Genomic DNA, 13,800 nt, shown 5'->3' on the forward strand with positions numbered 1-13,800 from the left:
AAGGCCGCTCAGGCAATCCGCACGATTCATCGCTGTAGCCCCGCCCTCTATTCGGCGTCCTCACAAGCTCGTGTGATGAACACTTTAGTTTGTAAAGTTTAGTTTGTTCTGTGTTACTGTAAAATAACTGCAGTGTTTAACTGACTGAGGATGAGTGAATGAACTTTAACGTTACATGACATTCTGCTGGTGAGTGATTTTATTCTTATGTTTTATTATTATTATTATAGTGTTTATTATTGTCACGACTAAACGTCTGTCTCTTTAGATGAATACGATATTCAGTGAGAGTTACATTTTAAGGTTTAAGTGGTTTGATGGTAATGCAGTTAGTGAGCACTGTTATAATGTGAACTACGTCAGATCTTAAAACATTTAAATCCCAGCATGTCAATTCTCAGTTTTACTGGTATGTATCATAAATCACAGGTGTAATGGTGGTTTATAATGGCACAGGTATGATGGTGTCACATGTTTGTCATATATGATGGTTAAATGAAGTTCAGGAATGAAGATCCATTAGTCTCTGTCTAAGTTACTGTGGAAGAGCCACATTACTGCACGTCTCATTCATATAATCTCTATTAATAATCTCCATTACAAAACAGACATATGACACTTAACTAAAAGAAAGTTTTGGACATTATAGGTAGTTTACCGTATATTCGTGTCATCATATCAATAGAAACGTGTGCAGTCATTTTTTCTTTATGATTTGTGTAAATTGTATAGTAGATGAGAAGACTGTAGCATTTTTAAAGCAGGTCCTAAATCATCAAAAACACTTAAAATCGAAGAACAAAGATTGAAACACTGCTATTATTACTGCTCTCACAGTTTATTAAAAGACAAGATTTCGACCACACAGGTCTTCAGGTCAAACAAACATTGAGTAATCATCGAATCACTGACGAGTTCCTTAACATTTTATCAACATGGTCAGTCACACCTGATAGCATTCATCTAATCAACATAGTCAATCACACCTGGTGCATCTGATTTAAATTAACCCAATCACCGAAAATAACAAATGCAAACAAACATATATAAATACTTCAATGTCTAAATAGGGAAGCGTCGACAAGTTGTGTTTCAGATCAAAATGCACAGCAATAAACAGTGCACTGCAAAAAAATGATTTCTTAGTAATTCTTAGTATTTTTTTCATATTTTCAGTAAAAATATCTAAAAAAAAAATAAATGAAGATGCTTTTTCATGATGAGCAAAACGACCCAAGAAAATAAGTCTAGTTTTAAGACCAAAAATATCAAATTTAATTGATTTTGTGCATAAAACAAGCCAAAAAAAATCTGCCAATGGGGTAAGCAAATTTTTCTTGGATTTTACTTGAATTTAGCGTTTTAAAAAATCTAGGTTTTTTTGCTTACCCCATTGGCAGATTTTTTGATTGTTTTATGCACAAAATCACTTAAAAATATTTTTGGTCTAAAAACTAGACTTATTTTCATGGGTCGTTTTGTTCATCAAGAAAAAGCATCTTAATTTAAGAATGTTTATATATTTTTACTGAAAATACTAAGAATTTTTTTTCTTGAAAATAATTTTTTGCAGTGTGATGGGAGAAACGAAGCTTTCCAAAGCTTCGAATCAATTAAACCATTGCTTTGCAATTGATTCAGTTTTTCAAAGCGTTCGAAACACCACACACACGATAGCGACACCTGCTGGTCAAAATAGTGTAAAGGCAACAAGATCGGTCCAAACATTTTACACTTTTACAAAATAATAGCAAGACTTTTATAAAAGAAAAGGTATGTTTTTAAGAAAAATAAATTATTTAACTTGATTAAACCATAATTTAAAGTGTATTTTGTGTTTGAGTTTTATTTAGGGCAAACAAATCATTAAAAATGTATTCCCCTTTTAATTATGCACATGTTTGTCATTAAATCTGACTATAAACAAAAAGTAGACAAAATAGTAGTTTAATTTAGTGTTTGTGAATGTATTATCAACTTGCATAATAAAACTGACCCGAGTTTACCTAACCATATTAGACCATAGTATTAGACACACACTGGTCATTTGTGATCAGCTCTCCTTATCGGATTGTCGAAACATTTCGAAACAGTTATGACGTAATAAAGCCTCTTTTGCTAAAATCACGTGACTTGGCCAGTTTGAAACACGCTTTCACACAATCTTTTATTTACTCCTTCCTTAAAATTGTGCTTTGTTCATTGACTGTTATCTTACTTTATATTATGTTTTTGCCTTATTGTTATTGCACAATAAAAAAAATCTTTAAAGATCTAGTTCTTTAAAGATTTTTTTTTTGTTAATAACAGTATTGTCAAGAGTGTCTTCAAATAATCAATACTAGGACTCTACGTTACTAAAACAGTCACGTAGAAAAAAGTCAATAGCTTGTATGCCAAAATCATTTGTTATATTACAGTTTTTTCAACCCTAGGACACATTTCTCAATACTCTTAGGTCACTTTTGTGAAACTCTTCACACAGTAAGCACAACAGAAGTCTATGTGGGCTAAACTGAGGATCAGTTATCATTACTTTGCCACAAAATGCATTCAATAAGAGGCCAAGTAGATTAGCATTACCGTCTGTGGATGGTGCGAATACAAATTCTTGTATTTTAGAATTACAAAAAAAATAAAAGTAAAATAAATAACATATTGAAGAATTCTGATTCATTCCAGTAACATATATTGCAGTGAATTATAAATAGAGATGTGTTCTTGTTTTACACAAGAAAACATTGTATAATCCTACATGTTGTTAGTGTTTTTTAGGTCATTGTTTTGTGGATGACAAAATGTGTTTGTCGGCTGTCAACCTGAATAAAGTGTTTTGGTAGTTGTAGTGCATTTTGAATGTGAAATGAACTGCTTTGCCAAGCTGAAAGTTGGTTAGGAGAACTGTGGGAAGAGTTTTGCAAAAGTGACCTAAATATTGAGAAATGTGTCCTAGCGTCTGTAAAAAACTGTAGTATATAATGATTCCACATCTAATGTCACAAGTAATACCTGGTTATGAGGTAATGTAGTGGACTGTAAAACTTTCTTCATATACATAGAGTCCTATATGAAAGAAGGAAGACTTTCTACATTACTTGTTTAAGAGGATTGGCAAGATATGTGCATAATATGAAAGATATGAAATGCAATGTAAAGACCTGTGAAAGAGTGTATGCCAAAACGTGGATTAAAAAAGCAGCGACACATTTTTATTGAAAATACTGATCAAAAAAAGTTTCTTACTTGAACAGTCTCAAATTGACCGACAATAGGTTATCGTGTATTATACAGAACTAGATTTGCATTCATCATTTCTGTATGACATTGCAAAGTAATGAAGGAAACATGAAGCTGGCAAACCATAAGTTCAAATAATATGGCTTTTTTATTTTTAATGTGCTACATACTTTATATACAGAATAAGCATTTAAATTAAATGATATAAATTATACTACACCAGTATTAACATATGTAGGCTACTAAATGTTCGAAAATAAATGGTAAATATCCAAAGGTTTAATTGTTTTCAATAATACAAATGTTTAATACTTAATTTGACAGTCTGTATGATCTGATTATTTGTGTTTATAACACACAGGTGTGCAATACAAGCTGTTGAATAAGCTTCAGGGTTTTACTCAAATCATTCAGTATACTGATCCTTACTGTGTTTAGCTCTTATAAAGACATTCAGCAAACTGATGTACTATAAGACCAACTTGCATTTTATTGTAGATTTATTGTATTTTTTCATAGCTTCGGTACAAGTCATGCAAACACTCAATATTTTGTTTTTCAGAGATGGATGACTCTACTGAGGCCTATTTGTGTGTCAGTGACCCCAATGGAAACAGCGCCACCCACTGGTCAGACACATACTCTCATCTGGAGCACGAGGCCGTGGAGAAGTTTAGGAGGAAACTCAAATATTTCTTTATGAATCCATGTGATAAGTACAAGGCTCGTGGGACAAAACCCTGGAAACTGATGCTGCAAATCGTGAAAATCGCTATTGTCACTGCGCAGGTAGAGACATCAGAAATTAAGATATTACAATACGCAGTTGCATTTTAAGAAATTATGTATTTTAAAGATTTAAAGAGTTCACCCAAAAATGAAAATTCTGTCATTATTTTCTCATCCTTTTGTTGTTCTAAATCTGTATGAATTTCTTTTATCTGATGATGATATTTTGATAAATTATGGTAAGCACACAGCTGATTGTACCCATTGAATTCCATCATATTTGTATTGTGGAGTCAACTTATCATCAATTATCAAAATATCTTCTTTTGTGTTCATCAAAAAAAAAAAAAAAATACAGGTTTAGATCAACATAACTATCTCTTTAATCACGAGAAGGAATGTTAGCTTCAAACAAAACCATAGAAAGAAAAAATTAAGAAAAGTTATTAAACTTTAAATTCTTACGGTTAGTACTGTATATGGACATGCTTTCCCATACAGCAAAAAATAAATTTATTTGGCCAAAAATATGTTTTAAATACATGCTAAATACATTTTGTAGAAAGTAAAGCGTAATTAAATATACTTAACATAAATTTCAAAATTTATTTCAGGGGCAAAAAATTAGTATAAAAAGTTTTTAAAAAGTTATTATAAAATATAAAATTAAGGGATGGTTTCCAGGACAGGGTTTAGATTAAGCCAGGACTAGGCCTTAGCTATATTATGGTATTTAAGTAGTTTTTCACAAATATATCTTACAAAAAAAACATTACTGGTGGTGTGCATCTTGAGACACAACTATGGCACTGACATATTTTAAGATATCAGTGCAAGTTGTTTTCAGTTAAGACTCTTACACGCATGTACTTATTTATATATTTCATTTTTAATCTTTTTAAACCTGTTATGTTTACAGGTTTGTAACATACAAAGTTTCTCTTCCAATGCGACTTGAATATAAATGCTTTAAAATATATTTGAAAATCAAAAAAAATAAAATGGCCAAAAATATATTTGTAAAACAATATTTTTATAAACATATTTTGATATATTTTTTATATTTTGGCACACATTTAAAATTATATTTGAAAATTTATTTTTTGCCGTATGGGTTTAGGTGGATTGTTGGCATTTAAACCTTTTGAAAGTTGTGCAAAACATATGATGAAATACAGGTGATTCTCTCTTATTGTGTGTGTGTGTGTGTGTGTGTGTGTGTGTGTGTGTGTGTGTGTGTGTGTGTGTGTGTGTAGTTGGTGTGGTTCGGTCTCAGTAATCAGATGGTGGTTCGGTTTAAGGAGGAGAATCTGTTGACGTTCAGACATCTGTTCCTCATGAACTTCACTGATGCCAGCAGAGACTTTTACGCTCTTTACACACAACATGATGTCTACACACACATCTCACACACTGTCCAACAGGTGGGTTCACAACTCAAGTGCTTTGGTTATTTGGAAAGGGTTGTGAAATGGCTTTTGGGGTCTGCAAAGGTTCATACCTGTGTCTCCTGTTTAGTCTTGTATAATCATTTACTATTGGTGTGAAAAGAATAACCAGCTAAACAAAAATATTGCTTGATAGATGTTTAACCCTAAAATCAAATGTTTGAAGACCAATGGGGTGCCAATTAATGAAAAGATCCTTTATTATATCAGGTAGGATATGGTGGAGCAAACTTTTTGATTTGTTTTTTGTTGTTGTTGCAGTTCCTAATGTTGCCAAATTTAACTGTGGGGAATCATGAATACCAGAGAGAAGGTGACGTTTACACGCCTTTAACCATCTGTCAGCAGTTTTACAGTAATGGAAGCGTTTCACCAGCCAATGAGAGCTTTGACATCAACACTCGAGTGAATGAAGGTTTGTCAGAGCTCTTTTACTGATCACATTTAAAGGTGCCTATAAAACTGTATTTATGTAGGCATAGATGAATAATAAGAGTTCTGTACATGACATATAATGAGTGTCAAACACAATTGTTTCCTCCTTCTTATGTAAACCTCGTGCATGCAAAAGATCGCTGGAAAACAAACCAATCTCAACATAACACCAACTGTGACATCACAGTCCAGATGTACGACCACAACATTAAATTAAGTACAATGTTGTTACAAAGCTCTAAACAAAGCTGTGACTGCTGAATTAATGCTCTATGCTAGTTAATGCTATATGTTAGCGTTTAGGATGAAGTTTTACTATTGACGTTACAGATATGATTTGCAGGTCCATACTGAAAAAACCCAAACGTACCACTCAGAAACGTCCATTAATAGTCAAAACTATTGATTATTCCTCAAAATCTGTCTCTTCATCTGATACAGACTCAAACATTAGATCTGTTTACATTCACACAGAGCTACTGAAGTAGAAACAGACACTCAGATCAACATTATTATTCATGACCCTTTCAAATAAGGCAATAATAGACCATTTCATTCTAAAGACAAATCTTAGGGTTATAAATGGACATGAAAACTGACTCTGGATCATTTTTGAACTTAATAAAGCCACAGACCTTCTATGTAGATATCAGAGAATAATTAACAGATTATTACAATGCATTCTTTGGCACCTTTAACATGACATTTTATATTCAACATCTCAGATAAACTTGAGTTTGTCACATTGTTTTCTTTGCATTCATCTTCTGATGTTTTCTTTCAGAATGTTTACAGATTTACCCGATGGTTTCCTCCTCAAATCCCACAACATATCCACTGAATTTAACCCTGCACTTTGAAAGGTATCACCACCAGAATATACTGGCAGTATTTTTATCAAATAAATGTCAATCACTGTATCACATCTATAACCTTTACATTACATTCATTCATTCGGCAGACACTTTTATCTAAGGTGACTTACAGTCATTACATTTGATCAGTTATCTCATCAATTAAGAGAAAACATTTGTAATGAATTATTATTTGCATAAAAATGTGTTCCTGATGAGTTTTTATATTAATCTGTAATACAGCGATTATCCACTAGATGGCACTTACCCAATTTATAAAAAACTGAAGCAAAAATGTATTTACTCATTTTAAACTCTGTGTATGTTTTGATAAACGTTCTGAATCTGATTTCTAACAAAATTACTTCACAAAACTACAATTATTTCTGCTTTTTGCTAAAATTTTCTTTTTAATGAAAAATACCCATATTTAAAAGTTAATAAGCAGAGAAAAAAAGATATAGCTAGGATTAAACGCTTTTTTCCATTTTGTTTGTTTGTTTATTGTTTGTTTGAAAGCAGTGGCTCTGTTCTTTCATTTGATATATTTGTATCTATATTCTTAGAAGAAAATTTTCCTGGAATGCATTTTGTGAAACTTTTGTGAAAATCATAAAAAATGCTGGTGGGAAACTTAAAAAGTCTGGTGGCGAATGAGTTAATGGTTTCAGGATTGTTGAATTGTGTGTTTGTGTGATGGTCAGGCTGTTGGCGGTAAATATGAAGTTCACTCTGAAAGCCATTAACCTGCAGACGGTTCAACATCATGAGCTTCCAGACTGCTACGTCTTTAACATCATGGTATGTCTCATGACCATTCCAGCATCTTCCATGCAGGATTCTGTTGTTCATCAATGACACCGTGTCTCTGTTTCCTTTAACATTTATAAAAGAGAGAAATTCCCACATGGAAATGTGTGCTGCTGGTATTTCCATAGCAGTTAGCCAAAGATCATCACCCCATTATGACCCCATAAATAAAAGTTTCCAGTTCTCTGTCTGAGATCTAAATCCTCTCATGTCAGATAAATCACATCTATATACAGCGCATAACACATTTATTACACCAGCACCCAATATAAGGTTTGTGTTACAGATACTAACAAAATTATTACCTAAATTATGTATTTATGTTTGTGTAATGGTCAATCCATCAGTACACTGCAAAAAAATATATATATTCAAGAAAAACAATTCTTAGTATTTTTGTCTTGTTTTCAGTAAAAATATAAAGATTATAAGATGCTTTTTGATGAGCAAAACGACCCAAGAAAATAAGTCTAGTTTTTAGAGCAAAAATATCAAATTTAAGTGATTTTGTGCATAAAACAAGCAAAACAATCTGCCAATGGGGTAAGCAAAAGAATCTTGAACATTTTTCATAAACACTAAATTCAAGAATAATTCAAGAAAAATTAGCTTACCCCATTGGCAGATTTTTTTGCTTGTTTTATGCACAAAATCATTTAAATGTGATATTTTTGGTTTAAAAACTAGACTTATTTTCTCGGGTTGTTTTGGTCATCAAGAAAAAGCATCTTAATTTAAGAATTTTTATATATTTTACTGAAAACAAGACAAAAATACTAAGAACTTTTTTTCTTGAAAATCATTTTTTGCCATGTAGCACTGCAAAAATGACTTTTTCATTTAGTATTTTTGTCTTATTTTCAGTAAAAATATCCAAAAACTCTTAAATCAAGATGCATTTTCTTGATGAGCAAAATGACCTAAGAATTTTATTTTTTATTTTTTTTTTTGGACAAAATATATACAGTTTAAGTGAATTTGTGCTTAAAACAAGCAAAAAAATCTGCTAATGGGGTAAAAAGATTTTCCTTGAATTAAGTTTTTTTTACCACATTGTCTCATTTCTTTTGCTTGTTTTATGGACCAAGTAAGCTCTTTAGTCACAGTAATATTTTTAATGATAATATATAACTATTATGAATTATACATTGAATTTTTAAATGCACTGTTTTACAAGAAAGGCAGAAACACATTATTATTTTATTCAGATTCCCAGCTACAGCTACAACCATTAAAAATAAGTTTTAATGGTTGAAAGCTACGCTTGATTAATTTCTGAGAGAAGTTAAATAAATTTGGGTATAAAACATGAGTTCAGGTTAACATTTATCACTCCTCTACAAAATGATAAAACATGAAAAGTCCACATTAAAACACTTCATGATGCTGGATGATCTCTGAAAAAATAGACAAATAATCAAATCAATTTGTTAAAGGGGTTATAGCGTGAAAATCTGACTTCATGTTTAAGTGCTATAATTGGGTCCCCAGTGCTTCTATCAACCTAGAAAATGTGAAAAAGATCAACCCAGTAACTTAGTTTTGGTAAACCATTCTCTGCAAGCATGTGAAAAAATAGGTCGTTTAGATTTCGCCTGTTTTGTGAGGTAGGAAGTGAGTCTTATTATAATAATATTGCCACTTAATCTGCACTATCCAATCACAGCACTGCCATTTAGTGCAGAGAGAAAAAAAATGAAGGTGTGAGCTGATGAAATGCAAACACTGATCGCCATAATGGTGGTTTGTGCTGTCAAAGTGTCATTTTAACATGTTATCATAAATGATCTGCAGAATATTTTGACAGGGTTTGACATATATATGAATATCTGTATTTCTGAGCAGATCAACTTTGACAACAGACCCCAAAGCGGGAGAATGAAGATTGATCTGGACAACAATGTGGACGTCAGTAAATGTAGAGACTGGACTGTGATTGGTGCATGTGAGTTCAGTTTATTGTAAATACTGTAGTTTAAAATGAACTGCTTCTGGACTTGACAAACACCCGTCCATTACTTGATGTTTTACTAAATAACTGATGCTAAATAATACACCACATCTTTAAAAGTGCTCTTTTTAGTTTAAAGTTTGCTTGTGTTTGGGACTCTTTTATGCACATCTGAGTCATTTTAATCTCTGTTTTTCTTCACAGCACAGAGCAACATTTATATGATGGTTGTGTTTGATGTGATGATCATTTTAACCCTTGCGGTGTCTCTGTGTCTCTGCATTCGCTCGGTGAAAGCTGGAGTCCTGCTGCAGTTTGTGAGTTTGCTGTGTGTTGTGAAAGTGTTGTTTGTCAGTTCACACGATTGTTTTGACTCTCTGCATTATTCAAAAAGTAATAAAGTTTGTTTTGCAGGAATATGCCGAGTTTTTCTCCAGTGGTAACAGCAAGCGCATGTCTCTGTCTGACCGTATGGAGTTTATAAACGGCTGGTATATTCTCATCATCATCAGTGATGTTTTGACCATCATAGGATCTGTGCTGAAAATCATTATACAGCTGAAGGTGAGATCATTGAGCTCTCAACCAATCAGATGTTAAATCACACGTGATAATTAAAGTACACTGAATGAACTATATGTTATTGTGTGTGTTTTAGGCTGTAGAGAGTTATGATCTGTGCAGTATTCTCTTGGGTACTGGAACAATGTTCGTCTGGATCGGAGTTTTACGCTACATGGGATACCACAAAAAATACAACGTATGGTTCACTTATTATTACTTTCTTCAATATCATGACTGCTTTCAATAGGCTTTTGAAAGTAAGATCATTTAAGAACAAAGAATTACATTTTGAAGAAATTAATTTTTATTAGTAATAAAGCCACACATGTATTTATTTGTTGACATAGAAAGTTATAATTTCTGTGTTCATTTTTATTTTGTCTGTTAGTCTGTCTATTATATTTTCTTATAGTGTCAGTCTTTTCCTTTATATTTGAGTAATCATCATGTCAAAATTAGGGTTGTCACGATTATGAAATTTGTCTGACGGTTAATTGCCTAATAATTTGTGACAATTATTTGCCTGTTTTAGGGCTTTGACGATTATGACGATTCATTGTCTATTTTATTGCCTTGACATTTAATTTGTTCATGAAATAATTTTTACACAGTGTAATTATTTAAATTAAATATTACGCAAGGTTTACCTGGCAGTAAATATTATTACACATACCGTAACACAACAAATTTTTTTTATGAATATCTTTAAAAAACAGAAAATTCTTTAATAGAAAAAACACAATAAAAAAAGCAATCAAAATAACCAGACTATACCAGAACAGGCCTTAAATAGTAACCAATCCTACTAGGGTCGTACTAGTACTGGACCACGTGTCTGTAGTGGTGGCAAAAAATTCATGTCGGGGCTGCCTCCACAGCAGCAACCAGGCTCCTGATTGGTTAACGCGCCGTGAAAATCCGGCAAAGTTCAAAATTTTCAACTCGGGCGTCAGCCGCAAATTCGCGTCAAACGCAAAATGCACAAAAAGCACCATTCACACGTACCGCGCCAGACGCTCAATTCACGGCATTCGCGCGAAGACGGAGTTGCGTGTACTACGCTATGCCAAACACCCCATCTGCGCCGCGAGAGCTCCAGACGCGCGTCAACACGTCTTCACATTGACTTAACATTGAAATCACTCACCTTGACGCCTCTACTGCGGCTGGTGTAAACGCAGCATACCCATCTGATACTGTCTCGTTTATACAGGCGCTGCAGCTCCCCCTTGTGTTTTTTAAAGAGATGTGCAATCATTGTGGTGATCTGAAATCATCGCAATGAGGTCAAACAATTGTGATGAAACGATTATTTAATAATTGTGACAGCTCTAGTCAAAATATCTTTTCACCTATAAATGTATTAGTATTTTTAAGTAACCATGTTCTGCCCTCTAGTGGTCGAGAGGTGTAACTGTGTTTGTTCTGATCAGATTCTCATCATCACTCTGCGAGCAGCTTTACCAAACGTCATCCGGTTCACCTGCTGTGCTGCTATGATTTATTTGGGCTATTGTTTCTGTGGATGGATCGTGCTCGGGCCCTACCACACTAAAGCAAGTCAATCATTTTACACATTTACTGTTTCACTTTATGACTAGATGTTTTCTGATAACTCTCCCATTAAACAGACAAGACAGAGACCATGATTTCTCTCGTAATGTGCTGTTTTTTTTTTTGGTTCTTTAGTTCCGGACTCTGAACATGGTCTCTGAGTGTTTGTTTTCTCTTATCAATGGAGATGACATGTTCAACACATTTAAGATCATGGAGCAGAAGAGTTGTGTGGTTTGGCTCTTCAGTCGCATCTATCTCTACACGTTTGTGTCGCTCTTTATCTACATGGTGCTCAGTTTGTTCATCACTCTCATCACAGACACCTATGACATCGTGAAGGTAAGACCTAAAGACTCAACACATTACTCTGCTCTCACTGAAACTAGTTTTCAGATTGAACCGTGTTCATGAGTTTTATGTTCCGTATTTATTTATAGATTATAGTAAATACAATTCCCTCTGGGGGTGTTTTTTTGAGAAGTGATTTATTTTCTGACATGCTGATGTTGTTGTTGTTGTTGTGATGGTGGTTTGGTGGTTCAGCATCAGCAGATGGAGAAAGAGTCGATCTCAGATGTTCAGATGTTTATCATGGAGTGTAAAGATCCTCTTCAGTGTGGATGAGAACACCGACACAGATCATCTACGCTGTATATTCAGGTGACCAAACACACATTACTGACCAATCTTTTCACAGATTGCTTGAATATGTTTTATTTTTTGGGTGAAATATTATAATAATGTAGAGTCTTGGTGTGTTTTTATAATGCAGGTCAGATGCGTCCAGTGAGACAATCAGCTGTTAGATCACTGAAGAACATTGTGTTTATATCAGAAGTCTGATGATTTAATCAGGATATGCATATAAACTTTATCTATAGACTGTCTATGAAGAGAAAATATATATATATATATATATATATATGTATTTTAATATAATGAATTCACATTTGTCTAAGAGCTTTGTAAATTGTTTTTGACGTTAATAAAGTTTATAAAGACAGTCCATCATTCTGTTTCATTTTAATTTGTAACATTTAAAGGATTTCTGTATTATAATCTGTAGATTTTAAAGGGGACTTATTGTCAAATAAATCTTTGGTGTCCCCACAGATCATTTATTATAACATCTTAAAATTGCCACTTTGTAGGTGTGAGCCAAAATGTGCTGTTTTGGGGTGTTTCCTTTAAAATGCAAATGAACTGATCTCTGCACTAAATGGCAGTGCTGTGGTTGGATAGTGCAGATGAAGGGGCGGTATTATTATAATAAGATGCCCTACTGACATCACACTGCAAAAATGACTTTCTTACCTAGTATTTTTGTCTTGTTTTCAGTAAAAATATAAAAATTCGTGAATTAAGATGTGTTTTCTTGATGAGCAAAATAACCTAGGGAAATAAGTCTAGTTTTTAGACAAAAAATATAAACTTGAATTTGCGCTTAAAACAAGCTAAAAAATCTCCCAATGGAATAAGAATATTTTTCTTAAAATAAGTTTACTTTTTTTCATAAACACTTAATTAAAAATTTAATTATTTTTTCCATTGGCAGATTTTTTTGCTTGTTTTAAGCAAAAATTCCCTTAAGTTTTATATTTTTTGTCTAAAAACTAGACCTATTTTCTTAGTCATTTTGCTCATCAAGTAAAAGCATCTTAATTTAAGAATTTTTTAAATATTTTTACTGAAAACAAGACAAAAATACTAAGTAAGAACATATTTTTTTGCAGTGCACACACTGTAAAAACTTAATTTCAAGAAAAAAATGTGTAGTCTTGTAAAAATATCAAAGAAATAAGTCTAGTTTTTAGACAAAAAATATCAAATTTAAATGATTAATTTTAAGTTATTTTTTCTTGAATATAGTGTTTAAGAAAAATCTTCACATTTTTTTGCTTACCCTATTGGCAGATTTTTTGCTTGTTTTATGCACAGAATCACTTAAATTTGATATTTTTGATCTAAAAACTAGACTTATTTTCTTGGTTCGTTTGGCTCATCAAGAAAAAGCATCTTAATTTAGGAATTCTTAGATATTTTTACTGAAAAATGAAAGACAAAAATACTAAGACATTTTTAAGATTTTCTAAGAAAAGGGGAACCAAATTTCAATGAGCTATTTTTTCCACATGCTTGCAGATAGTTAATGGTTTACCAAAACTAAGTTATTGTTCACAGTTCACAGTTTTTTTAGGTTGATAGAAGCACTGGG

The 13,800-nt window shown here is 32.6% G+C and overlaps 1 protein-coding gene across 1 annotated transcript; it reads left to right on the forward strand.

Moving 5' to 3' along the window:
* The first annotated feature begins 32 nt into the window (after nucleotides 1-32).
* mcoln3b (mucolipin TRP cation channel 3b) lies at nucleotides 33-12,697 on the forward strand. The gene is made up of 13 exons (XM_073875610.1): nucleotides 33-189; nucleotides 3,800-4,026; nucleotides 5,223-5,390; nucleotides 5,676-5,829; nucleotides 6,634-6,712; nucleotides 7,408-7,504; nucleotides 9,359-9,458; nucleotides 9,669-9,781; nucleotides 9,879-10,028; nucleotides 10,123-10,224; nucleotides 11,462-11,584; nucleotides 11,718-11,924; nucleotides 12,129-12,697. The coding sequence occupies exons 2-13, from the start codon at nucleotides 3,802-3,804 to the stop codon at nucleotides 12,207-12,209; spliced, it is 1,599 nt and encodes a 532-aa protein (XP_073731711.1). The 5' UTR covers nucleotides 33-189; nucleotides 3,800-3,801; the 3' UTR covers nucleotides 12,210-12,697.
* The last annotated feature ends 1,103 nt before the right edge of the window (nucleotides 12,698-13,800 follow it).

This window comes from Misgurnus anguillicaudatus, chromosome 13, assembly GCF_027580225.2.
Source record: "Misgurnus anguillicaudatus chromosome 13, ASM2758022v2, whole genome shotgun sequence".
Classification (NCBI taxonomy): domain Eukaryota; kingdom Metazoa; phylum Chordata; class Actinopteri; order Cypriniformes; family Cobitidae; genus Misgurnus; species Misgurnus anguillicaudatus.

What these genes read in the sequence shown, in the direction of transcription:
- mcoln3b (XM_073875610.1), top strand. Translation starts at nt 3,802, where the DNA reads ATGGATGACTCTACTGAGGCCTATTTGTGTGTCAGTGACCCCAATGGA. An exon ending in CAACACTCGAGTGAATGAAG is followed by an intron (nt 5,830 to 6,633) that starts GTTTGTCAGAGC and finishes GTTTTCTTTCAG; the next exon opens with AATGTTTACAGATTTACCCG. An exon ending in CTGGAGTCCTGCTGCAGTTT is followed by an intron (nt 9,782 to 9,878) that starts GTGAGTTTGCTG and finishes TTTGTTTTGCAG; the next exon opens with GAATATGCCGAGTTTTTCTC.